We start from the raw sequence: 27,474 nt of genomic DNA, 5'->3' as shown, positions 1-27,474 counted from the left end.
TTTTTTTCAAAATCTCTAAAAGAGATCCCTTGGAAAGTTACTTGCTGTAAGGACGGTGGGCATGACTGCCTTCCCAGGTCTCTCTTTGTGTCCCATGTACAGGGTCCTGACTGACAGCTTCAAGGAGGCCTGTGGCAGAAGACCAGACACCAAGCATCAAGGGAAGTTACTCATGCAACATGGATATCAGGAAGAGCAGTAGGCCAACAAGATTCCCTCCTACTCTCCAGGCCCTCACTCCCCTGTCGAGCAAACCCACCAACCAATGCATATTTCACTGGGAAAATTGCCAGACAGACACAGTGGGGACAGCTTTTCCCTTCCAGCACAACAGATCAGTTTGCAAGATCAGTACTACTGCAAGCTTCCTCCTCTAAACTAGACATTATCTGCCTCTACTGAGAGATAAGAGGGATTAACTAGATAAGAAATAAAACACTTTGGCACAGAAAAGTCATCGACAAATCTTTATTGAAAATGTTGCATAGGAGTAGAAAAACTCAGGAGGAAATCTGGATGGACACCTGCAGCCAAGACTTGAGGTTTCAAGGTACCAATTCAATCCTAGCAAACACTCACACTACTTTCTTTGCTGTTTTGGTTTGTTTTCCCAGCATTATCTCCTCTGTGATTGCCACCCCTGCATTATCTCAAACTCCCAAAGTAGCTGGAAAATCTTAAATAGTGTTTTTAAGTGCAACAGGGTCTTAATGAAATAAGCCGAGGCTTCCTGCTCCCTTTCTTGTTCATAGTAACCACCAATAGAAGTGTAAACCCACCATCCAGATGTAACATTCAATCCAAGTATTAAAGAGGAATAACAGGAAATTCAAGATACGCAGGATTTTAGGTAGATGGTGAAATGTCTGAATTAAAATAAACACAAAGCAGAAGAAAGAAAAAAGACAGGTAACTCTCTAAGTTTTCATTAAAAATGGAAGCAAAGGGGATGGGATATCAAAGAAACTGTCATTTTCTAGAACGTCTGTTATTCTACATGGATTCTATAGACTAAGCTTGTGTGTATGTAATGGTGACATACATCATTAGTAATCGTGGGCCAGTTCCCAAAGACACACACATCCACCTCAGGAGCAGAGCACCCCAAGACAGCAATCACTCAACAGAAAATGTTATGCTTCTCCACCAAAAACTAAAGAAAAGTGAAAATTAAGGCTGGTAGGCCTGCCAACCAGGACTCCAGGACCCCAGAGACAGACAGTGAGTGGGCGGAAGACGCCATGGCAGTGTATCAAGATGGCCCTGGGTGAGTCACAACAGGAAGCAAAAGCCCACGTGGAAGGACTAAGTGAGAGCCTCCTCACTGATAGGCTTCACCTGTTCCTTTTCCTGTTGCTATGACAATATGCTGACAAAAAGTATTTGAAGTGCTGGCATCACATTAGAGGGCCTGACTCATCATTGATCCCTAGCCAGCTCATAATCACCATCACGAACCCCTAAATTGCATTAAAGTGATATTTTTTTCAAAGCTGATTGTTAGGTCACTCCTCAGCCTTCCCCCACCCCAACTCCCTCTCTAACCACAGACACAGGTCCGTGTCCTGCTCCTCCTCATCCCTGTCGTCCATCATTCACTGACTGCCACTACCTACCCTGATGGTCCTGTCCCAGCCCCTCTAGCCACACCAGAAACATCTACTTATATAGCACATCTGGCCAAGGCTGAGCATGGCACACAAAACAAAACTGAAATGCATTTCAGAATGGCAGAAAGGGCAAATGGTCATAGAGTAGATTTATAAAGCTACTGCCACCAGGAAGCAGAGGGCACCTGAGAGAAGGACGCTTCCCTAGTGATGTGACTCGAAAGGAAAACCCTGAGCTGCACGACTTGGTGACATTCAGTATAAAGTATTGTTCATAATATCACTATAGTTTGCTGCTCCAGAGGAAGAAAACTGAAAGGAGAAATAAGAAAGAAGTGAAATGGGACTTGGTGGAAGGAAGTGGAGAGAAGGAAGAAGGGAGAAAAGAAGGAATACAATTTAGCTTTAGGAAGAAAGGGAGCCTATGGAATAGCTACTTCTGGACTCCATCTGGGCTCCTTTTAAATCTCAGTTTTGGGTGAAAGGGCTATTAGATGCAAGCCAACCCTAGAAGCCCTCCACGGAGAGGGTGTGGTTGAGCTCGTAAGCGTTGCTCTCCTCTTCCTCCAGAAGAAGCTTGTCAATGGTCAGAGAGCTGATGGCCCTTCTGGGGTCATCCATGTCCTGAAGGACTGGCTCTGGGATAGAAATGGGGAGCTGGACAAACTGGGGCCCAGACAGGGTTGGGGCTGGAGGTTGATACTGCAGACTGGAGGTGGGCAGTGTGGAAAGGGGCTGAGGCCACGGGAAATAGGTAAGGGGCGCCTGGTGCTCTGGGCCCTCCAGCTGCGGCCCCACTGCGGGTGTAGCCGTGCTTCTTGGCTGTGACAAAAAAAATACACAGGAACAATGGTTAGCAGAACTGGGGTGCCCACCTGCATCCTTGCCCCATCATGACCTCCCATTCTACCCCACCTGCCTTTTCTGGTGTTACACTTAATAGGGTTCCACCTCCTCCTTCTCTGTCTCCTAGAAGAGAAAGCCTGACAAGTTTCAGCTGTGCTCTCTCCTCTTCTGACTATATGCTCAAGCTACTTCCCAACTTGGAAGCTTCACTTTTTCATGAAAGAGGGTTCAGAAAATAATGACGTCATACCGCTGAGTAAACTAAAGGCTTTATAGGTTTCATTGAATATAAAATATATTCCAATTGCAAAAAAATCTTAAACTATATAAAATATAATCTTGATATATAATGAGCCTGTCTCATAGCCTTGTAGCTGTTTCTTGAAGATGACTTCTATCTGGCTCAGACAGAAAGGTAACATGGACCCCTGTGGTGGTTTGAATAGGTGTGGCCCCCACAGACTCATGTGTTTGAATGCTTGGCCCAGAGGGTGTTGCACTATTAGGAAATGTGGGCTTGGAGTCTGTATCCTCATGTTGGAGGAAGTATGTAATTGTGGGAATGGACTTTGAGGTCTCCTTATGCTCAAATTATACCTAGTGGGGTACACAGTCCCCTTCTGCTGCCTGTATATCAAGATGTAGAACTTTTTAGATCCTTCTCCAGAACCATATCTGCCTACATGCCGCCATCCTTCCCACCATGATGACAATAGACTAAACCTCTGAAAACTGTAAGCCAGCCCCCATAAATGTTTTCCTTTATAAGAGTTGCCATATGCTGTCTCTTCACAGCAGTGAAAGCCTAACAAGACAGAAGTTGTTACCAGGGACCGAGGTATTGGTCTGATGGGCCTGACCATGTTTTTGTTTGGAAGGATGTGGACTCTAGGACTTAAGATTAGAAAAGCAGTCAAATGGTTTAAGTGGGACTTAATGAGTCATGCTAGTAAGAACATGAAGGACAGGGGTGCTGAGGGTTATTTGAACTGGGGTGGGGGTGGGAGGGTTCAAGAGGTTTCAGAGGAGAATTATTTCAATATGTTGCCCAGAAATCCTTCTTGTGATATTTTGGTGAGGAATGTGGCTGGTTTTTGCCCCTTGTCTGAAGAGTCTGCCTGAGGCCAAAGTGAAGAGAGTTAGATTAATTGTATGGGAAAAGAAAATCTCAAAACAGTATAACATAGACTCTGTGTGGCTGACTCTTATGAAGAGTGTTTTGATGAACAGGAGATAGCTAAGCAAGAAAAAATACAAAATGCATGGTTCAAGGGGAAAGGGGGCACCAGGAAGTGGAATGGAGTCAAATCCTGTGTTGATGGAAATAAACAGATTAAAGGTATTAAATGGAACTGAGGAAGTTCTGACTCCAGGGCAAGATCCCACCCAGCTAAACTTGCATCTTGTTAAGAATAGAAAAATGGGGTTTATAGACTCTCCCTCTGAGACTAAGGAAAGTTGCTAAGGCTAGGTGTACAGCAGGGGTGTCCCAGCATGAAAACCTAGAAAGGCCATGTGTGAAACTATGAAGATGAAGTATGTATTACCTTGGAAACCTAAGGGTGCAAAAGCTGTGGGATACCTACTGTGGAAAACTGCTAACAGGAAATGGAACCAAGATAAAGAAATGTGTCACAGTCAACAAAGCTGAAAGGAGTTGGAGATCTGAAGAGTGCTTTGATGGCAGACCTGGAGATGCAGAGTTTGGAGTTTGCCCATCTATTTTTCAGTCTTACTTTAGTCCAATATCTCTTCACTGTGCTCTCTTTTGCAATAGTATTATATGTCCTGTGTCATTATATGTTGGAAGTATGTGATCTGCTTTTTTTATTCATCTTTAATTTTATAGGGCATTATAGTTAAGAGATTGCACGAATCTCAGAAGACATTTTGAACTCTGGACCTTTAGAAATTGTTGAGACTGTGAAAGATTATGGGGATTTTTAAAGTTATACTAAATGCATGTTGTATTATGTTATGGCTACAAACCTATAGGGGCCAGAGAGTGGACTGTGGAGATTTGAATAATTATGACTCCCATAGACTCATATGTTTGAATGCTGGCCCATAGGGTATGCACTATTAGAAGGTGTGGCCTTGCTAGAGTAGGTATGACCTTGTTGGAGGAAGTGTGCCACTGTGGGGTTGGGCTTAGAGACCCTCCTCCAGCTGGGTCTGAGGACACTAAGTCTACTCTTGGTTTCCTCCTGGTGAAAATGTAGAGCTCAGCTCCTCCTGCACCATGCCTGCCTGGATGTTGCCATGCTCCTGCCTTGATGATAATGGACTGAACCTCTGAACCTGTAAGCCAGCCCCAATTAAATGTTGTAACTTTTAAAACTTACATTGGTCATGGCATCTGTTCACAGCAATACGACCCTAACTAAGACACCAGCCCCAATTAAATATTTTATTTTATAAAGAGTTGCCATGCTCTTGGTGTCTCTTCACAGCAATGAAACCCTAACTAAAACAATTCCCAAGAATCCTTGACATCCTTAGATCCCCATGGGTTAACATAGCTCCTTCAGCCCTTGCCCGTTTAGTACTGACCAGTACAAAGAGACCAGCATTCTTGTAGCATTGGGGGCACTGTTGTATCTGCAGTCGTGGCCTCTTCCTGCTATTGCCTGGTACCTGTCCCTGCTCAACCCCCTCCCTGTCTCTGAGCTGCTCCCTGGGACAGGGACTAATCTCCCAAGTATTCTACAAACCATACATCACATTCAAATATCAGCTACTCGAACAAACCTCAGGCCAGTGAGGTAAGGCCTATGTGCTTACTATCTTTCCACAGCAAGCCAATGGATAAGAAAGTTCTCTGCACGGACAGAAGACAGATCTAACCCCCACCTTTCCCCCCCATCCTCCCCTGTCATCTCCCCAGCTGGCACTGTATTGTAAGAGTAAGTTTCTAGAGTCATTCAGGGAAGAATTTTCATCATCCTCCTGGAGAGTTTGTCACAACATGGATCCTGATCCCAGAGGTTTGGAGAAGGGCCTGTTATTCTGCAAGTCCAGTCAGACCTCTGAGGAATGCTAATGTGGCTGGTACCGGGGACTGCAGTTTGAGAAGCAAGGCTTCCTGGAGTTTCTGTATTTGAACAACGGACCTGGGGACTCCCAACATGCAGGCTGGTGTGTAAAAATCCTACTGCACAAATGGTTTCTTCTCATTCAGGGTGAGCTCCTGCTCCCCAGCTTGGCTTCCTGAAGGCAGACAGGACCTGAGAGAACCTTACTATGATTATTTTAAAAATCCACATGGAAACCATTCACTTTTGACTCCTCTACCTATACAGATCAATGGCAACTGCTGGTTCCTTGCCAAGGGATAGACCTGCAGGTCTTATCTCTCGGCTGCTCAGGAGTGCTGAGCCAGTAGCTCGAGCCAGCTTTGATGAGTTAATTCACAAAATGACAAAACAAATCATTTCTTAATAAATACAGTCTGTTCAATTCACAGACCCTTTCAGAGTGGAAGGTGAAGATGATAAAAAAAAAGGATAAATAATGAACAAAATCTTCAGTAGTGAGAAGGCTGTGAACCACCATATCCTCCACCGCGGGTCCTCACAGTGGAAATCATTTGCCTTAATTAATTAACTCCTTCCTACTCACTGGCATCAAGATCCATCCCCAAATCACTTTGTTGAGTATCCAGGTGGGAATGGCAGGGGAAGCTTTGCCAGGAAAGTGCTCTGAGGTAGAGAACAGGGGCACTGGAGTGACCCCTGGACCTTAAAGGTAAACAGAGGGGACATGGGGATCTAAGGCAAGCTCCACCAGCACAGGGTGGGATCTGAGACCAAAAGGGAGGTTCCAGCTGTACCGCCCATAGTCCCAGAGTGACGCTGGTCACCACTGCTTCCTAGGCTTTTTCTCCTCATAAGCACGTCAGGAATTCCCATTCTTTCGGAGACATAGCCACCCAGCATATAAAACTATAACTCTTTTCCTGTACTCTTCAAGGATGGGGGGGTTTCCTATCCCACCTGACACTTGAAGGCACTCATTTGTTGACACTGCTGGCAGACTAGGGCCACTAGGCGAATAACAAACATTTAAGGAGTGCTGTCTCTATGCTAAACACAGTCCCATATGTACCAACTCATCTGATCCCGTCTTGTTAGGCTCTCCTGTCTAATAGATGAGGACTCTGGGTTCAGAGAGGTCAAAGTACTAAGCACGGAGCTGATAAGAAAAAGGGAAAGACTGATATACACAGGTAACTTGATGTTACAACAAGAAATGGGAAAAAATTACCGTACAGGTGTGTCTGACCCAAAAGTAGTTTCCTTGATGACTAGTTCTTAACCTGGAAGTATTATAGTAGTTCCCATTGCTAAGTATACAACTACTCCACATGTTATCGAACTGATAAGAACCCAGACCCTACACAGATCGCACCTAATACTTCATCTGCTAAAAACTTCACTTACTGAGACCCACGGCTTCCAGAGAAGCTAGGAAGGTTTGGGCTAGAACCCACAGATCTTCCCAACCCACAGGAGTAAAGGATGTGACAACTCGAGCATACAATGTCTTTGTGGAGGATAGATAGTTTCAGTCAAGAGGAATAAGAGCAAGTCACCCTGGAGGATGCAGTGAACTTAGCTGACCCAGTAACCACGGAAATCAATAGACAAGAAAACCAAGCGTCTTCTGAGAGGGTGCTATCAGCATCGGTGGAGAGAACTCTACTCTTGTGTGACATACCGTGACGTTAGTGATGAGTGGTGGGGAGGCATAGGTCAATACCGAGGAGGGTCCCACCACTGTATAGCTGGGGCACACAGGCTGCACATACATGTCAGCGGAGTAAGGGCAGCTGACAGCTTCATGGGACACATACTCCGTGTAGGGCGTCCATGGAGCCAAGGGTTGAAGAGTGGCCGGGGCAGGTTGGGAGAGCCAGCCAGCACATAATGTCCCCTCCTCTGTCACTGTGGGAGCAGAAACCTCCATGTCAAGGCAGGAAGGACCTGTGGGAAAAAGGAAATTACAGAAGTGCAGGCTTCCCAAGAGGGGGGTCCCCAAAGACACCAAGACTATTATAGGAGAGCTCTTACCCACTGTGCTGTAGGTTGCCAGGGGCTGGTGGGGCAGTACCACCTAGAATAGGGACAAGAAGACCAGAATGGATGTTTATCTATCTGCAGCAAGCCCTCTCAAGGACTCTCAGGGTCCTGAGATAGGAGAACTATGGGGGAAAATAAAACCTACCACTCCGCACCTCAACCATCACCACCTGCCTTTTTGAGGGTTTTGTATTTTGGTTTAGCAAGAAACTTTATGAACTCTCAACTCACACTAGGGTGTGTACCTTTGGCTCCCTGAAGCCTCACCAATAGATTTTTTTCCTACATATAAAAGCAAGAAGCCCTTCAAGAATTCCCCTGACCACCCGACAAATCACCAGCTTACCGCATCCAGGTTCACCTTCTCCATGAAATCTGCTGCCTTCATGCACCACAGATGGTGCACGAATCAGAGAAGGACACTCTTGCCTTATCCCCCTGTCCACCCTGACAAATCCAACTTTGTGCATGCACGCATGAACACACACACACACACACACACACACACACACACACGCAGTCACACTGCTCACAGCAGCTCCTCACCTCACACGCACACACACACACACACACAGTCACACACACGCAGTCACACACAGTCACACACACACACACACACACACACACACACACACACACACACTGCTCACAGCAGCTCCTCACCGCAGCTGGTGGACCAGCTGTCCCAACACTGGTATGGCCACGCTTTCTTCTCAGTAGCTCCTTCACCGGCTCCTTGACTCGAACGCCCTGGTATGGCCGTGGAGGGGCAGGAGCTTGCTCTGAAGCTGTGGCTGTAAAGGGGAATGTCACTTGAACCCATGGCCCTTGTCAGATACCCCCAACCACAAAACGCCCACTTCCCCTGCTGTCCAACTCTCTAAGTTGTACTTGAACTTGAATCTCTGTGTGGCTTCCTAGAGATTGTTCCCAAGGCTCTTCCTGTCCCCAGTCATTCTGGGGCCCTACTATATCCAAATAATTAAGCCCTCTCCCCTTTGTCTAAAAGTGACAGGACATCCCGAGGGTATCAGAGCCCCGTTTTTCTGATGCTATATAAACTGGCTCTAGCGAGAAGGCCTGGTTACACACCTCTGCATGCCCTTGCCTGTTTCACCTCTCGGCCTTCACTGCTATTCCTCATAGTCAGAATCCTGATCTGGGGCAACTTCTCTGCTCCTTGCAGGCCATGGAATTCCTACATCCACCTCTCCAACACATCCAGATCTGACTAGCTTTCACATAAGTGGCAGTAAGGGATGGCAATCAGCCCAAGAACTCTTGAGCCGGGTATGACTGGATTCCAATCCCCTCTCAGTCATAATCTAACTATAGCATCCCACGAAGTCATCAAACTTCTCTGATCTCCATAACCTGTAGCTTCTTATCAGATGGGTATCGGTGCAATTTGTTTTCGTGTTTCCTTGTCCTGTTGGTGTTGTGTATATAGCCCAGAGCCCCAGACATGCTAGGCAAGTGTTCTAGCTCTGAGCTTCACCCTTCGCCCCACAAATTCAATAAATCTACAGCCTCCTAGGTAATTATTAGTTATCCTTGATGAGGTGAATTTAAAATGCTTCCAACTATAAACTTCTCAAGATGCTGTGTTGTTTCTGCCCCCCGGAGAGCCAGGCATGTCTAGTCCCTCTGTAAGTTTAGTCATGGCTGTTCATTAACTAATCAAGTGAGTGGTGCTTTCAAATGTGTTTCCTTTTGTCTTCCTCTCATGTCTCCTGGGTCTCTAGGGTTAATTGACTGAGGGGGAAAATTCCTGGCTGCTAGGTCCTTGGTTATGTGAGACAAACACCCAATGCTGGCTCATGTGTCCTAGAACTGGAGTATCCACCTTGTAGCAGCTGGGACAATGTTTCCTTTCCCTTTTCTCAAGAAATCCAAAAAAGCATCAATTAAACCCAAGTCAGGGCACAGGGCTTGTCATTGCCTGGGAGATCAGAGACAACCTACCCACTCCGATGGAATGGTCCACGGCAGGTAGGCCAAGATCTAGGGCATCCGAGATCAAGAAGCAATGGTCTCTGGGACTCACACAAGGAACCCATTATCCTCCACTGATAAGGGGCCCAGAGACACAGGCTTTGTATCAAAGGCCGGAAGCCAGGGTATCTGTTCAACCCGGATCCACAGGCCTGCCTTGACTGAACTTTGTTCAGTAAACACCCAGCTGATATTGATAACAACCATGCCTCAGTCTGCACAAGACCTCCTGCAAGATTCCTAGGCTCTCAGCAGCAGCATAGTCTGGTCTTGAAGGCCATGCACGGCCACCAAGTGGGGGAAGAATGAGCCCCAGAGGCAGACAGTGAGTGAGGACCTAACACCTCAGTCTAGGATTCTATATATGCCATGGTCTCTTCCCTGACCATGGAAAAGAACCAACTAGAAACTGATGCAAAATACAGATACCCAGGGTCTTGCTCCCATAGAGTATGATTTGGAAGAGCCACTTAAGCCCAGAGTCTGTCTGTATCAAATTACACAGTGTTTCTGAAGATGACTGGGGTCAGAGCTCTGATACTTCATCCCCGACTTCGTCTAGAGCCTCTATAGCATCCCAGTAGGAGATGGGCCTCATGTTAGTATCTGCTGTCATAAAAGAGACTCTCTCTCCCATACTCATTCTTCCAAAGTGATTCTGCACACGTGGATGTGGCCCCTACTCACATGGATTGTAAGTATTCTAGAGAACATAAACAATAAATCCTACCAATGAGATGAATATAACAAACGGGAGATTTGGACTGGCATAAGAGTGGACATAAGAAAGAGCCAGCATGGTATCTGTGCCCTGAGACCATCTTCATCTTCGCTCAAAGCAGCAATGACAACAGACTTCAGAGCCAGAAACAGCTGCATTCAAATATGACCTGTCACTTATTACTCAAGAATTCCCAGATTTATATAATGACTCTAGACCTCAGTTTCCTTATCTGTGAGATGGAGGCACATTTTAAACTTCTCAGTGGCATGTTTCTAGTGTCCAATCGTCCTTCTGAGTGTGTCAGCCCTGCACAAGAGCTGTTTGCACAACTCACCTGTGCATGCAAGAATGATATCTACGTGTGCAAGAATGATGTCTATATGTGCAAGAATGATGTCTACGTGTGTAAGAATGATGTCTATGTGTGCAAGAATGATGTCTACATGTGTAAGAATGATGTCTATGTGTGCAAGAATGATGTCTATGTGTGCAAGAATGATGTCTGGTGCTGCCCACAGACCCAGTGTGTATAGACTGGGATGAGAGACAGCAAGAGCATCTCTGTCTCTGCTTCATTCTGCGTCCCTTTCTCAGGATCATCAGGACCACTTCAGCTTTCTTTACAGATAGTTCCTCCACTTACCTCCTCTTAGGCTTCCTGTCATTCCTTAGGCACGAAGCTTAGCCTGAGATACTCTACTCTCAGAAAAATAATGGGGCATAAGTCAAAGGAAAGAAAGAGAAGGTATAAGTACCAGGGTCACCCTCGAATTCAGTTGGGTAACAAGACACATATATCTCAGCCCAGCTCCGAGATGGGAACAAGGCTCATGCACTTCTGATTTGCATGTTCAATTCCTGGAAGGGCCTAGAGGCTTCCAGGTCCCACTCATCCTCTGGAACTGGACACACTATGCACTTGGCTATAACAGGAAATGGTGGGCACTTCCAGATCTTGGGAAGTAAAAGTTTCCTGCCCTCTGCTGTTTTAAAATCTATGGACCCAGAAGGCTTTGGGGAGATGCTATAAACACAGGGTAATCACTCTTCAATATCGGGTCCTCTCTGGACCCCTCAGAAGTAACGGACGTGCCCTGGCAGATGAGAGCATGTGCAGCAAAGCACTGATCCAGCACAGCTATGAACCTCCCACCACTCTGTGTCCATAGTGAGCTGATGAGGAGCCTTGTTGCTGACTCCATCAAGAGTGGGGATGCTTTGACCATGCCACTTCAAAGTGCTGGCAAAGTATCAGAAGCCAAAGCGCCGAGACATCTCCCTCAGAAGCTCAATAGACAAGAGTATCTGCAAGTTGGCAACTTGCAGTCGGGGCCTTTCACACTCATCTATGGAAAGCAAGAGTCGGTAAACACCCTGACTTCAACTCTGACCAGCACCGGCACTATGGAAATTTGGAAGAAGAAGAAAAAATTGTTCAAGGTCATGATTGCCATTGTTTAGGGCTGCTGAGTTCTTGAACTGATCTCTTTCCAATGATTGCACTGAAATATTGTGACGTTTTAAACAAGATATTAAAATAATTTAACATAGCAATTTTTAAAATAGTATATGAAGAAAAGAAAATAAAAACGTGAAATAATACTCTATTGGCAAAGAAGAAAGCCTGGAGTACTGATAACCAGAGAATTTAATAATTCCCTAGTCAAACTGCAGCTCTGGACAGTACATTGGCAAAAGCTTGAAGCTTTCTGCCATTCTTCTTGAGGACTGAGGACCCTTGTAGCTTCTGTGGGCTTGAAGAATCCATCACAATGGAAAATGAGTCTACCTGAACATGAACCTCTGGGAATCTCTTTGGACAGGAGTTAACCTTACTTCTTTTCTTTTCTATTGGACATAAGTTGCCAATGTATTCAAGGAAAATAAACTTTTAAGAAGCCTCGTTGATAGCAAAACCCATACATTTGGTCACAAGGAGAGCTCCCCTTTTCCAAAATGAGCAGTGAGTGATCTGGAGTTAAAACAGTCAGCAGAAGGCATTTCAGTTCCCCCACCACACACCCAGATATGCTGTACCTCACAAGAAGAGGAGGCCCGAGGCTGCCATCCACCTGAAGGTGCACAGGGCAACAGGCTGAAGCTAATAGGTCACAGATCCCACAGCTCCTGCATGCACACTCGCATCTAGGTTTACTCTCTACCCACCTGAGAGAATACTTGTTTCTATTGAGTTAAACAAGCTTAGCACTCTAGGTTCCTCAATGAAGTACAGTAAAATTTCACTAAGGAATTATGCAGAATCACAACAGCTATCTATTTAATAACCCCATGCTACTCAACTCTGGAGCCAGTAGCCAGCCCTATGCATCTGTAACTTGGCTTTCAGTTTAGCTTTAAAGGAGCCTATGTCCAATAGGTGTTTTCTGAGAGAAGACCCTTGCGTCAGCCATTGTCCTCTTGAGATTTCCCATAGGTCATTAGGCCAACAAACAGACTGGACAACAATTAAGAGCTCTGCCCTTAATTGTAAAAAAAAATATATATATAATATGTTAAGCATGGGGGGCTGGGGATTTAGCTCAGTGGTAGAGCGCTTACCTAGGAAGCGCAAGGCCCTGGGTTCGGTCCCCAGCTCCGAAAAAAAGAACCAAAAAAAAAAATATATGTTAAGCATGGATTTGCATCACCAGAAAACCAGAGAACAAAAGTCCTCACATCTATAAAAGCCCTTCCATCCCAACTCAAAAGACTACTCAAGCTTCAATTCACAACTAGTAGAGCCTCACAGCTGAGCCACATTGGGCTACTTTGAAAGGTAAAAACCACCTAGATGAGAAGGTCTCATGGCATGCTACCATTTATGACACCCTCTGAATCACTCCAGATTACCACTGCAGAATATTTTCTTTCACTGCTGGTGTTCAATATTATCCAAAAGAAAATAGAATTCGTTAAGAAGGAAGACCACTAACACTCTCTTTACTTGTAGCAAAACCAAAATAAATAGTCGAACAATAGGACTCTAAGCCTGGGGCTAACAAACTTGTCCTAGCTTCTACAGAAAACAAAATCTGAAAAGTTGCTGACACTTTAATGTGAAGAATCTTGTTTGCGTTGCTGACCTGAGATGGCTGAGATCTTCTGGGAAACATGAGTTCGGGTAGATTTGTTTACATTCTTTATGAAAAATGCTACAGCAGGTGCTCTTAGGGTGAAGTTCTCAGAGTTTTCAAATGTATTCTTTTCATTTATGGACAGAGGCTGATTTTTTTTCCAAACAGGAAGACTTTGTTCTTTGGCCAGAAGGACTTGAAATACTACAGAAAGACTCTCCCACCCAATTTACACTAAATCCTCCTTCTCCTCCTCCTCCTCCTTCTCCTCCTCCTCCTCCTCCTCCTCCTCCTTCTCCTCCTTCTCCTCCTTCTCCTCCTCCTCCTTCTCCTCCCCCTCTTCTCCCCCCACCCCGTCTCTGTCTCCTGCTTCTGCTTCTTCTGCTTCTCCTTCTCCTCCTTTTTCTTCTTCCTCTTCTTCTTCTAATGTAAACTGACAAAATGATCCAGGGTACATGTGACTGTGGATCTGATTCTATTCACTAATGCTTGAACCAGAAAACTCTCCAAATGGGAACAATAAACATGCCACCTATACATTCTAGCAATCTAGATAATACTCAGGGAAGAAATATGCAGAGAAGATAATACACAGAGAAGAAATAGAGATGGGAAAGGGGTAAGGGGAGGGAACATGGCTCTACAAAAGCTGCTCATAAGATCAGAGAGAAAATGGACTACACTTGGATTATAGGATGATACTGCTTCTGAGGCTACACATGTGGCAGAGAAGAAACAGGAAGTTACTGGTAAATGACCTTCGATGTCTCTATTAAGAGGTTCCAAAATGGTGGTTGAAGCTGGCTTCGTCAGACAAGAGGAAAGAATCGGTGGTTTTCTTGCCCCCTTCCCAAGATGTCCCCCACAAGCATGTTCTTCCTTCCATGGTCCTGCAGTGTTCAACATCAGCCACAGATAATCAAGTCCACTGGAAAAAGCTCAAGGACAGCTACAGTCACTAAGAAAGTCCTCAAACTTGGACATGGCAAGGGAACCCCTAGCAACAAGACTGGCAGTGGAAAGTAGCCAGGGTCAGTTCTGATGCTGTCTGGGGGTCACTGCAGTCTTAGAACCCCAAACCTCAGATCAGAGTTATTTAAACATGATGCTCTCTCATGAAAACCATAGAGATCAGAGAATCAACAGCCAAGATCTTCCCAGCAGGCACTCCTCTCAAGAAAGCTCACTTATACATGGCTCATTCTCACCAAACTTCTGCCTAGGGTGTTTCTTTGTGGAAGCCTCAAATTATAGATATCCTACATCATGGCCTCAAGCAAAGCTAGCCACAGGTTGGTAGTGTGGGAGCTTTCTGTGTGGTAAGTTTCCTTAACACACAAACCCCACTGTCCAAGATTCCTTTCCCCTAGTGCCATTTGCATCCTGCATACCACTTGTCCACCCTCTTTCTGATCTATTGTGGAGTAGCAGGGTACAGGAAGCTGGTGCAAATACCTCTTCTGTATGTACACCAATTTAATGATGAATTGATGGGTAGCAATAGTCCATATGTTTCCAGGTCATTATCATAACTCCCAGAAACTCTGAAATCCTCACCTACGTTTTCATGAAATTCTGTGGTTGTGGTTCTCAGATCCTCTAACATAAATGATATCATGGGGGCTGAACTACGACCTCTGTAGACAAAGGATACAGTCTACTCTCCATCCCTTCTTTTAGTGACAAAGAAGGTGATACTTAAGAGACATTCAGTGACCTTTCCAAGGACTTCACTCATCAGTAGTGGTCTCATTGATCAAATTTAGGACCCATGACTCCAACATAGCCCATTTTGTATTCACCACATGCCTTCTTCTATGACTCTATATGTCTCATTTTTTTTCTCTGTGTGGCATTGAAGGTCAGCCATATAAAGGTCGCTGGGCCAATCCTAACCATCCTTCCTTCAGCTGGAGTACTGGCTGGAACCATGTGATCCTGTCTCTCTTGATGGCCAATTCTCCAAAAAAAGAAAGGGGTGTTTTCCAGGTCAGTGAGCCCTCCACAAGAAATTAGCCAAAAGTCTACTCACATGAGGAGTGACAAGAAGTGAGAGACTCAATTCCTGGCAAGGTTTTATTTTGGGTATTTTTCTACTGAAATGACAGCAGATAGGTCCACCTGAGAAACCAGCTGCATCTGCTTGCCTTTTATAGAAACTAGGGTCACTAGAGCAGAAAGGGTTCCCATCTCAGATACACCACATCTCCAATCCAGGGTCAAGACCAAGAGACATCTAGAAGACCATTTATCTAGCGAATACTTATTGACCAGATCAGACTAGGTTCCTGCCCTTGGGGAGCTTGCAGTCCATTCAGGTGGTATAAGCAGACTTTAACGAAACCATCACACAAGCAAATGAATTGTGGGTTATAATGAAGCTGTGGCTGTTTCAGAACTAAAGAGTTCTGACTTCCGCCTCTACCTGACTCGTTAATGCTTGAATGAGCAGCAAGCTGTCTCTAGAGGCATGTAAAGAGGAGAGAGGCAAGAGGCATGGTGGACGGCTCTCTCTTCAGTGTAGAGAATGACCTGGGGTCAGTGGCTCAGGCCATACCATGAGTATGAGAGTAAGTCTCTGCCAAGACACTCAATGTGACAGACCCTCCGTGACCCCTCGGAGTGTTTCACCAACTGCTGTCTGCCCTTGGCTGACCAGCCTATGAGAAGAACAGCCCCAAGAACTTGTTATAAGATGAACATCATCTAGATTCAGAATCTTTATTCAAATGTTAATGTCAAATGTAAATGTTAATTTTTCTTGGGTAAAGAATACAGGGGGAGAATGTGTGTGTGTGTGTGTGTGTGTGTGTGTGTGTGTGTGTGTGTGTGTGTGTATAGAGTTACACATGTCAATCTACATGCCATCTACCTTAGTTGTTTTGTTTTCTTCTTGAGGTAGGGTCTCTCACTGGTCTAGAACTGTCAGCTAGACTGACAAGCCACGAGATCACCAGGGAGGGATCTGTCTTGTTTCAACATTCCTAGAACTGGGATTATATGCACACAGCATTATGCCAGTTGTGGGGACCAAACTCAGTACTCATACTAGCATGGCAAGGGCTATCTCCATTAAGTATCTTTCTTTGTGAGACTCAAATTTGCCATGATTGCTAAGTCATTGTAGAGTTAGCCTTGATGAACTCATAGCCCACCTCCATATAAGGTGGACCTATTTCAATTGAAAGGGGAAGGGAAATTCAGTGCCGTGAAAGACTTCTATGCATTAATATACAGCGCGGTACAGGGTTAGGACCAGGCAGACCTAGTTTGGGAGGCTTGCTACATTGCTTATCATCCTTGTGACCCTCAACAAGTAACTTAACTGTGTAAGCCTTAGTTTCTCTACCTGTAAAAATGAGAATAATATTGTGTGTATCAGGGGCGGTCGTAAAGACTGTTTATTAACTAACACATGTGGCATACAATAGGTGCCAAGTAAAAAGTCACTATCGCTCAGCACATCTTGTTACATACTGAGACTAAATGTCTGGGCATATCCAGGACTCTGCTATCTACAAAACCTGCTAGTGGGCTTTCAATTCAGTTTTCATAAAGTGGAGGACAGAAGGGGAGACAGGAACTAGGTGGCAGCACTCCTTTCTCCAATATGCCACCCAGACCAACTTCTGGAAAGCCATTGCTTTGTCTTAAATTGAATACCAGATTCCAGAAAGCACTGTCCTAGCCGGGTAGTTTGTAGGTCTTAATTGTGCTCCTGAAAGTCACTTTCAGGTCTGTGGTCCTAAAGTTCCCCCAAGAAAAGCCTAGTTAGGATACAGGGAAACCAACAATGACCAGGGAAGGACCAAAGCTCTCACCTAAAGACAGCAACCCTAAACAGGAGACCAAAGCCTTGGTTTTTTAAAAAATTGTCTGAGCAGAGTACATTTCTGTCTTCAGAAGCCAACAGATAAATGGGGAGGGGAGGCTTATGGCATATTTAAGGACTTTTTAAGGTTTCCACTAAGAGTAAATATCTTAGATATTTTTGAGTGCTAGTAGTTAGGTAAGAGACAGAGTACAATGGCTTATCCTTGCCCTGACCTCAGCTGTTAGCCACTGCTATTAGCCAGGCCTTAAGGAACATGTAGGTGTCTCTAAAAAGACATAGCCATAGCCATAGCTGAGGCTGAGTTATAGATATCAGTGGGTTAGGATGAAGTCTATCTATAGCTATGTATGCAACATGGAATGCAATTCTAGAATGTAGTGTTTGGGGGCCAGAGGTGTTGTATTACCTGTTAGAGCAAGGCAGAGTCCTGGCTCACACACTGGACACCTGGGCTTCACAGAGGGCGGGTGAAGCCTCAAAGTGGGGGTGGAATAGCCTTGAGAATGTATGAGCATCAGTCCCACATTACACCCAACCATCCTACTGCAAACCTAAATTCTACAGGAAGACAACTCCACAAGAAGGGATGGAGTAGAAGAAAGAAATACATCTTTCTTTACTAAATAAAGACCTGAATCTAGAATTATTGGATCTATCTAATATCATTCAGGAAGAAACTCTGTTGTTGGGTAGCTTGAAGAGGCAGACGAATACTCAGCTGTTAGTTTCTTGACCTAAGCAACACCTTATTTTAGGATTTTAAGGCTAAAGACAATCTTACAAAAGAAATATTTTTCCCTGAGATCCATGGATAACGACTACTCTCTTCAAGGATTTTTAGATGCAGCAGGGGTTGTATTTAAGGGTCAGGTCCAACTATCCAAGCCTCAAGGCTTATGACTAGTGTAGGGTTTTGGTCCACATGTAAAGTTAGTCCTGGTGACTGACTCATGAATAAAAACAGAACTTGTAGTCAAGATGAGCTTTTGGGACAAGTCTCAGGTTTACTAACCAGTAGCTCTCAGGACATGGGAGACTACTTCATGAGGGACACTTAAGGAGTAGCTGTTAGAATATCAAGTCTGATGAATATGTCACTGGGTCATTTTTTAGGAATTTGACTACTCCCTAATTCACAAGAAGCTCACATGACTGGAGACATAGCTTTCGCAGCTGCAAAGCTTCATGAAAATCAAGATAGCCTGCCTCACAGTGACTCATTCTGTAAGCCGAGAACCTGTGACTCGCTATCAGGGCTCTTGGTCAAAGAAATGAAGAGCTGGTTAGAACCCTAGGACACAATTATGATGCCAGCAAGTGCCTACAGAGGCAAGAAAATCAGGACATTAACAAACAAGCCAAGCTCGAAGCATCCTATCCAAGAGATCCTTCATCTCAACTTTGATGTTGGGCTCTCACAAGAGAATTGATTTGAAGAGAGTGGTAGATCTCAACCAGTTGATTACAGCCCCTTTGGAGTCACATATCAGCTATCCCGCATATAAGATATTTACATCACAGTTTATAACAACATCAAAATTGCAATTCTGTAGTAGCAAGGAAATAATTTTATGGTTTGGAATCACCACAACATGAGGAATTGTATTAAAGGGTTATAGCATTAGAAAGGTACAGAGGGAATTACAAGATTTATGTGCATCAGCCTAGACATCTTTGGATTTCTACCCAAATATTTCCCAGAATCTAAGCAATGAACCTGATTGTCATCATGTGGCCTTCATGACCTACAAATGCCCCATGCCATCATCACTGGTCCTATCTTCCCCTTTGCTGAAGAAATTTTTTATTCCCTTGCCTCACTACTCTAGGAGTTCCAACACTAGATCGGACGCCTATATGAGTACACGGAAGCAAAGCATATGAAAAGATGAGCTGACTTTCTTTCTAGACTCTTCTTTCCCGAGCTGACAAAGCTTTCATCCAATATCAGAACCTGCTATTTTCTACTCTTTTTCTCATTCCTTTCTTTTTCAGGTCCTCAACATCTGTCATTCTTAGGCTTTAAGATCTTCATTATTATCTCCCCTCCCAGTAAAGGTTTGATTCTTTCTAATAGATTAAAAGGTAATTGAATTTTCCTGAAGGGTGGTAGGCTCCTTTTGGGTACTAGCACCTAGTCTGAAAGTAATTCTGGCTTATAATTCTTTAGCTGCCAGCTTTTCCCAGAAAGTAGCACTATGAAACCATTACTAAGAACCTGAGGCAGCACATTGGTGTTTCGATTTTCAGTATCATTAGTGCTATTTCTTGACTATTTTAAGTGTTGTTCTCCTCGCACCCAACTTATAAATACCTCAGTCCAAATTAACTTGTGAATTAAAAAAACAAGCACAAGTTTGCCAGTCGCATGCCTCATGCCACCCGATGAGGAAGTCATGAATAAGTGAGTCTCAAATGGTTCGCCTTAGCCATCAGCACTAACCCTGATCCCAAATCCTAGTATTAATTACAGGGCCTTGCATATGGACCCTACCACTTCACTATTAATATCCAACTCACAAATTGTAATCTATAATTAGCTTGCATAACCTCTGTCCTCAATGAGAGAATACAATAATAGTAACAAGAACTTCATTGGGTGTTTACTTACTGTCAAGCATGGTCGTAAACACCCACCACAACCCATGAAGGAAGAACCACATCCTTGTGGTACGCAGAAAGAGCAGGGACTTACCAGCATCACAACCAGTAAAACACAAATAGGTCTAGGTCTCAAACTCATATCTGCTTGACCCTGACACTGGTCTTCAAACTTCTCAAAACAGAGAGCAGCAATGTCCCTTTGTGGCTCTACATAAAAACCCTAGTCACTATAACTTTCTCTCCCATAAGTAAACACATCACAAATGCGTTATGAGGGTCTGTTATATTTCATCTCACTGTTGACCTTTGTCTAACATGGAAAGCCTTGCCTTTCACCAAGTACATCTGCCAGGCCTTGGGAGGGAGCACAGCTCACTGGCAGGAGACTGGGAAGCTTAGCAAGTCTATATTTTGGGTCTGCTTTAGATGAATTTTATCTCCTAGGTAAGTTACTAATATAATATTTAAGCTTCATTTTTCTCATCAGTGAGGAAGTTCTTACAACAGGATCCATGTTACAGACAATGTAGAGATTATGAGAAGTAGATTGAATAGTACAAAGTAAGGCAAAGACTGGCTATTGTCACATCCAATGACTGCTTCCTTTTTTTTTTAACAGCCCTTGACCTGACAATAGGCCCATCTAAATAATTACATTCTTCTCCCTTATAGCTGGCGTGGCCTTCATATGTCAGAAGAGGTTGTGTGTTAGAAGGTACAGTAATGATGATTGATAGATAGATAGATAGATAGATAGATAGACAGACAGACAGACAGACAGATAGATATTTTCCCTGTTCTTGTTTCAAGATTTGATAATCATCAATGCAGTGGGTCTAGTTTCAGAAAGAATCAGAAAATTTTGAGGACAAATGTCATATAACAAAGACATAAGAATGAAAGACAAAATAAACCCAAATATCATTGGCAGTACAGAGACCCCATAGGATTCTGGGAAGCCTACTATGGACTTCTTTCATGGAGTGAGAGGTAGAGTCCTCAATTTTACTTAAATTCTGATTATGTCACATCCCTATATTAACAAGAAGATATCACCCAAAGTGCTCCAAAGGAGGATTTCATGTTCAGAGTGGCACTAAGTAAGTGCACGTACCCCACAACTGACATTTAATACTATCAGAAGGACTGAGCACTTTCTGCTAATTCTAGTACAGAGAGCTGAGATTCAGCTGTCAGCACTAGTAAATCACCCAGGAAGAAGAGGAATGGGTTTGCTCATAGCTCCTTAATCTCTGGAAGTCACCCTATTGGATGGGAAGTTCAGCGTGCACAAGTATATGCAAGCAAGGCATAATGAAAAGATGACTGGAACCTGCTCCTATTTCTAACTCTCTTGCCTCTCTTTTTTATCCCAACATTTCCCAGGCCTAGAAAGCTTAAACAATCTTTATTCACAGGTCATTTTTCAAGTTGTGTTGGAAATTGAGTGTTAGCTCCTGCTGAGCAGAGTAATAAACACCTACCATAGCCTACATCTAAATGTATACATAACTTCTGTTCCTGGGCAACTCAACTAAACCCTCTGGGTTGGGACCAAATTATTGATATTCCCTTAAATCTCCTCCAAAACATCCCAGTATTTAGCCAATGTTGAAAAGTACTGCTCTAGGTAGACATAAGACTCCTTTCTAGTAACTTACAAACCATTGTTTTAAAATATATATTTTTCAAATGGGGTCATAAGAAAACTCAGCAAGTAGAGACTAAGTCCAATCTGTCTAACCTTAGCTAGGAAAAGACTAAGTTCATGGTGGTTAGGTAGTGGCTGAAAAGTCCCAAGCCTGTTCATCTGTAGACTGGGAAGTATAATCACAAATGCGGAAATAATGTGTCTGTTCATAGCCTCATACAACCATGGTACTGGGGAGAAGGTTCTTTCATCCAAGGTAATCGATCCAAGGTGACTCTGATCAAGAAGTTCTTCCTAAAACTGAGAAAGCTAGGGGAGTTACTAAGGATGCCATAAAGGGAAAGTTATACTAACAATCATAATTAATTACCCAACTTGCTTTGGTTAGATAGCAAGAGAAATTATCCAGTACCTTCATTTAACTGGAAACCAAACTACTGTAGGACAGTCAGGGTGAAGGGACCTGATACACCTACTTTGTATTTGGAAAGCTAAAAAGCAAACATTTAAGAATTTCTTAATAAATCCAACACCCAGACTTTAGGGAACAAGTGTAGACAACCTTGATTTATTATTCTTCATAAAAGAACAGATTCACGGGTACAAAACGAAGGACCATTTTCAACACTTCTGAGTTGGTAAATATTGAGAATTAGTAATACATATTTGACATCTTTCTTTAGTAAATATAGGAAGACAAGGAAAATGCCCACCAGGAATACCACTTGCTCTTTTACCAAGTAAACTGCATCCTTGTGTTGTGGAACAGTGTTTTCTGGGCAATAACGCCAGCTGCTCCCATTTTAATCAGTGCCTCTGTGATCGTCCATGAGATCTCCACAAGACTGAACCTGTTCACGTTCTACCATAGAAGGAAGGTCATTAGACTCTTCACTGGACCCTTGACCCCTACCCTCCAGCTGTATGTAATTCTTTCCCAGTGAGAATTCATCTCAGGAGGTGCTTGGCAAAGCTTATAAGAAGGAAAGGATTAACTAAAGGGGGCTCCACTGTGCAGATTTAGGGAGGTCACTACTCACGCTAGGGTAGAAATTGTTAGTGATGCAGATTTGGGGGTGGCCCATGCTCCTGTAAATGAATTTAATAAACTCACAGTGTCTCCAGCCTACGCTTGTGTAGAACTGCCTTTGCGGCTCTTTCATTGGCTTGGTAAACACTTGTTCCTGTCTCCCCAGGTAAAGGGACTACAACAGCCTGAGAGACACGCATCCTCCCCAGTCTACCCCCATTTCACCTGCGTGAGGAACCTGTGACTCTACATCTCTCCTTTGGGCTCTACTTATTGTTAGCATTAAGAACCACTGACTTTGCATAAACTCAGTAAGGAAGGTCTTTACTAAGCTAATTGGGCAAAAGCTGTATCACAGAATAGAAAAGTTAGAGGTTGTCCACATAGTTTAAATTACTTCCTGTTATAAATAGAACTGAATTTATGCATGAGACTTCAAAAGTTTCAAAAGTTATATAATATGTATAACCCTGAGTCTTTTTTAACTACCCTTAGAACTATATTTTCTAGCTAGTGGAACCTTAGGTTAAACCCTAAAGGTAGACTTCACTATTAGTGAGAATTGTGAGTTCCTAATTTATGTTAAACCTCTGATCTGCTCCAGTTGTCTGACAAAGGCATAATGATTTAGTTAATAACTAGTTCCTGTCCCTAAGGTGGTGCCCCTAACTTACTACAGTTAAAACATAACATGGCCAACTCCATGGGCCATGAGACAGTCAATGCAAAGAAAAATCAGTTAACCCTGCCTCTTGCGATCACACAGCTCTTTCCGTAATACAAGAAGCAATGATTAAAATCACGTCTTCCAGTTCACAAAACCTCCCAACAAGTGATATTGGATTTATTTTACATTTTCCATCATTTCTAAGAAAGATTTCTAGATTCTTGACATTAACAAAAACATCGATTCAACTGTCTGCATGATTTATCTAACATTGGTGCTAACACTATACAAGCCTAGGAGAAACCCAGGGAAATGAGTATCTCAAGTACCAAGCAGGCATCTAAGTCCAGAAGTGAGCAAACTTCTATAAAGGGCAAGATAGAGCCATGCAAGTAACATTACAGATACAGAACTCTGCTGCTACAGCAGAAACAGCCCTGTTAAATATGCATATATGCATAGCTGCGTTTCGCTAAAACTTTAATTGCAAATATAGACAATAAACCTGGTTCGACACATAAGCCATATGGGCACACCTATGCTGTAGACCTTTGAAAACATCGCTAGATTTTATCAGCCAAGAATATTTTGACTGGAAGGTTGAAAGTATAGGAAAAGATACACAGGAAGGAAGCTGGCATAGCCCGATTGGACATTTAGAGGAAGGAAAGCATTAACTGACTACTGTGGCTTGCTTATTGGTGACTTGAGTTTCACTTCACCTACATCCATTGTTTTCCCTAAGTTCATCCTTTCAGTAAGAACTTACATCTAGATAAAATAATCCTCATGGTTTTGAAACCTTAATAAGAGTTTAAAATATGACCTTGAACTGAAAAAAAAAACTATTTTCTCTACACAAGTAGTATCGGTCAATTCTGTCTGAAGATGTGTGATCCAAATTCAGAAGTTAGTGTTTCACATTTAGGCGGGCTAGTGCTTTGCTGAATTCAGCCTCTGAAACAAAGACTTCGTATGTGCTGGAGTGGCACGACGTGATTTTATACCATTTTCTTGATTTTTTTCTTTTTTGTCACTTTAAGCACACATGGCTCTAAAACTTGTCAGACAGTTGCATGTTAACTCATGTGAAGTTCAATTGTTACAGTTACATTTTCCAGTGGAGTGTTTCCTCTATCTTAGACTTTTAATGACAACCACTGAAAGAATTGTGTCCACATAGGTTTAGCAAAGGAAGGACCCGTGAGGGTGGGGAGTAGAGGAGAACAAAGTATGGTGACACATATGTGTGGAGATGCCATGAGTAAACAGATTACTGTGTATATGAACCTATCTTTTTAACTCGCAGAGGAAGAGCAAACTTTATGGAGACTGCTTGCATACAGAAAATAATGGACTATAACCAACAGTTAACATAAAAACCCAATCTGGCATCCCGGTATGAACAGACGATACTGTCCAGAGGCAGTTACAATCCTTACTTTAATTGTCCCCAATGCTTTGAGAGGCACACATTCAAATCTCCATACGAAGAATGAGAATTGTCAGACTCAAGCCTGTGCATATTAGTTCCCAACTACATGAGACAGGGATGGCCAATGTGAGAGGCCAAATCTTAAATTCAGACTCCATTTTAGAGACCGAAAGTTTGAACTCAGGTAAACTAACAGGCTAGTACCTAGCATGAGTTTCCAAGTTGCCCCCCAACAAAACCTAGGCCTAGCTCCAGTCTCTAGGCTAATCCCCAAGAAGACCAGCATCTCCAGGTTATTCCCCCAACAAACCTGCACCCCCAGGTTACAAGCCTGCCATCTGCCTAACAACCACCAATGCAGAGGGAAGCAGAAATTATGAAGACTCCCAGCACCAGACAATTATGCTAAAGGCCATAGTAACTTCCCATTTAGATGCTTGCACACTTACCACCCCTCCCCCCCCCAGATATTCAGGGCGCCCCTCCACCAAAACTGTCCAGTATAATGGTGTTGTGCTGAGGAGAAGGGGGGGATGGGCGAGCTAGCCTGAATAGAATAAAGACCCTGCTGTGAGTTGCATCAGATCAGCTCCTTTTTTGAGGGGGGGATGGGGGGAGCAGGGGGATCAAACACTTCCTTGGCCCCACAAATGCAGAACCTAAGGAGTAAGTCTGAAGATGGACCAACATCTTTATCCAGCTGACAACTGAGAGGATCTCACAGTTGTCAACAGTTGTGAGCTTTGTCATGCTGTGCTCCCATCCTAACCAAAGCCTGTGTTCCCACTGCGTCCACCAACAGGAGTCATGGGCCAAGCAACGGGAGGCGACAGGAGCAATATGATTGTTTTCTTAACTCTTTCCAAGGTACAGTCATTTCAGCCCATGCCTGAAGGGTGTTTTCTGAAAAAAAGAAAGTGCCTTTTCAGCACTCCCAGTGTCTGATTTCAAACCCTGCCCACCTCGCCTGTGCTGGCACTGCCTTGACTTTACTGGTTTCCCACAAGTCTTAGTCAGTCTGGTGGCGGTGGCCATATGACCAGGGTAAAGGGATAGGTCTGTGGCACAAGGCCTGTTCTTGTTTTCCTTCAAGCCCCCAAAGGGCAGTTTAAGAGAGTTTATGAGCAAGAAGCAAGACCTCTAACAACTCTGAAAAAGAAAAGCTGTTCCTCTCTGAAGAGGCACTGGAGAAGAGAGATGCAGTAACAACATGAGGCCATGGCAGCTTCTTCCTAAGGCAAGCGGCCGTACCTCAGGGCCAACGCCAAGGCAGAGCAATTGGCAGCATTCCGGTGGCACCGTCAGCTTATAAAGAGCAGTTATATACGGTGGGATTATTTTTAACTCCATTTTAAATATGCAAACTCTAAGAGTTTAAAAAAATAAATAAAAGCGGCTCACACAAAACCCAAATGACTTCACTCTAAGCAAGATGGCATATTGGCACTTTGAAGGCCCTGGAGGATGTTAAGATCCATGTGCTACACCTCCTAGCATTTACAATGGTGTTGGCTGCCATTCTGCTTCCAGAAGGACAAGGTTCTGCTCTGGTCACCTTGTTGAATAGTCCCAAGCTACCCAAACTAGAATATGCAGTTAGAAATCTCAACTCCAAATCACAGTTCATTTATTTTTAATTTTATAAAAAAGTCTTTCTGATATCAGTGATGGGGTTAGTAAAGTCAGACGTGTTGAAATTGCTTCTCTGAATCACATATATGAGAGTAATGAAGTCCAGAGAACTTGGGATTGAGAAATAGAGACTAAATAGGTGGGTGATAAGAGGATTGTGTCACTGTAATCAATGGAGCAATATTATCAGATTACTTTTCATAAATAAAACACTCCATGATTTCTTTTCCTTTTAATCTGGATTATCATGTAAGTTTGACTGAGGAATGATATACCTAATAAAAGGTAGTTTTGAGGAATTAATCGGCTTACAAAGAAAGAGAGGGGGACTCCTTGATAATAGCTTGTTACATGAGGAAGAACAGTACTGACCCTTAATAAGGCTCCACTTTTATGAGACTCTGCAGTTGACTTTATTTACCTCATGAAAGGAATGTTGTAGAAAATGTCCGTATAGCCTCCGTTATCGATAACACAAGATTCTTTTCAGTCCACAGAATGGAAAATACAGTTCACGGTTGTTCCATTCAAGTCCAGGGATTAAAAATCAAAGTCAAAGATAAACCCACAGACTCCTTTGCAGTGGAACACAAAACTAACCATTGCCAGAGAATAAGGAAGAGAGTGAAAAGAGCTGCTTGGAGAGAGAGAGAGAGAGAGAGAGAGAGAGAGAGAGAGAGAGAGAGAGAGAGAGAGAGAGAGAGAGAGGCTTCACACAACTGAGTTTCCATCCCATCCCAACAATTCCACCAGAGAGAACTACCCCTGGCAGAATTCAGCTAGAAGCGGGCCAACAGAAGAATAACAAGCAGAAAGCAATGGGGTCTATGAAAGCAAAGGCCCTCCCTCAGGTGAAGAACGGCTCCTAACCCGTATCATATGTGGTTTCCGTCTCATGAATCATAATCTGCCCTTCTGTCACCTCAGTGATTCATGCACAGAACCGGAGATTCAATGAGCTGTCCCACCTTGGGACACTGGTTCATTCCCCCAGATTGGAAAATGAGCATCACCTCCAACAAGCTGATTTTGCCATCAAGCTCCTTCTCACCACCTCAGCCCTCCCAGCCCCGCTAGGCCCTGACTAGACTGGGGGCTCCCATCACCAATAGTAGCTCTCTGTTCCTGGACCCTGCCTCTGCTGACTTGACTCTGACAGCCACAACCAAAGCACTTACATTTTTGCCAGAGCATGGCTTGTGACAGGATGTTGCCTTTTCTCTTTGAAGCAGACAGTTTGGCTTCTTTAATGTGACTGGGCGTGCTTTCCTCCTGTGGAACCACCGTTTA

The 27,474-nt window shown here is 43.7% G+C and overlaps 1 protein-coding gene across 2 annotated transcripts; it reads right to left on the bottom strand.

The window, feature by feature from the left end:
• Window positions 1-454: 454 nt before the first annotated feature.
• Pou2af1 (POU class 2 homeobox associating factor 1) lies at window positions 455-27,474 on the bottom strand. Of its 2 annotated transcripts, none has more exons than XM_087563786.1 (5): window positions 8,630-8,864; window positions 8,201-8,331; window positions 7,529-7,571; window positions 7,176-7,441; window positions 455-2,432 (listed from the first exon to the last, which is right to left on the bottom strand). In XM_087563786.1, the coding sequence occupies exons 1-5, from the start codon at window positions 8,679-8,681 to the stop codon at window positions 2,118-2,120; spliced, it is 807 nt and encodes a 268-aa protein (XP_087419912.1). In that variant the 5' UTR covers window positions 8,682-8,864; the 3' UTR covers window positions 455-2,117.

The sequence above is a fragment of the Rattus norvegicus genome, chromosome 8, assembly GCF_021556685.1.
Source record: "Rattus norvegicus strain SHRSP/BbbUtx chromosome 8, alternate assembly SHRSP_T2T, whole genome shotgun sequence".
Taxonomy (NCBI): Eukaryota; Metazoa; Chordata; class Mammalia; order Rodentia; family Muridae; genus Rattus; species Rattus norvegicus.
Note: the sequence above shows the minus strand (reverse complement) of the source record. Positions and strands in the feature narration are given on the sequence as shown.

Bases quoted from the DNA above. Each gene is read 5' to 3' on its own strand.
- Pou2af1 (XM_087563786.1), bottom strand. From the start codon at position 8,681: ATGAGGAATAGCAGTGAAGGCCGAGAGGTGAAACAGGCAAGGGCATGC. The intron at 7,572-8,200 runs GTGAGGAGCTGC...TCCCTATTCTAG, and splicing joins CAGCTGGTCCACCAGCTGCG to GTGGTACTGCCCCACCAGCC. The intron at 7,442-7,528 runs GTAAGAGCTCTC...TTTTTCCCACAG, and splicing joins GGCAACCTACAGCACAGTGG to GTCCTTCCTGCCTTGACATG.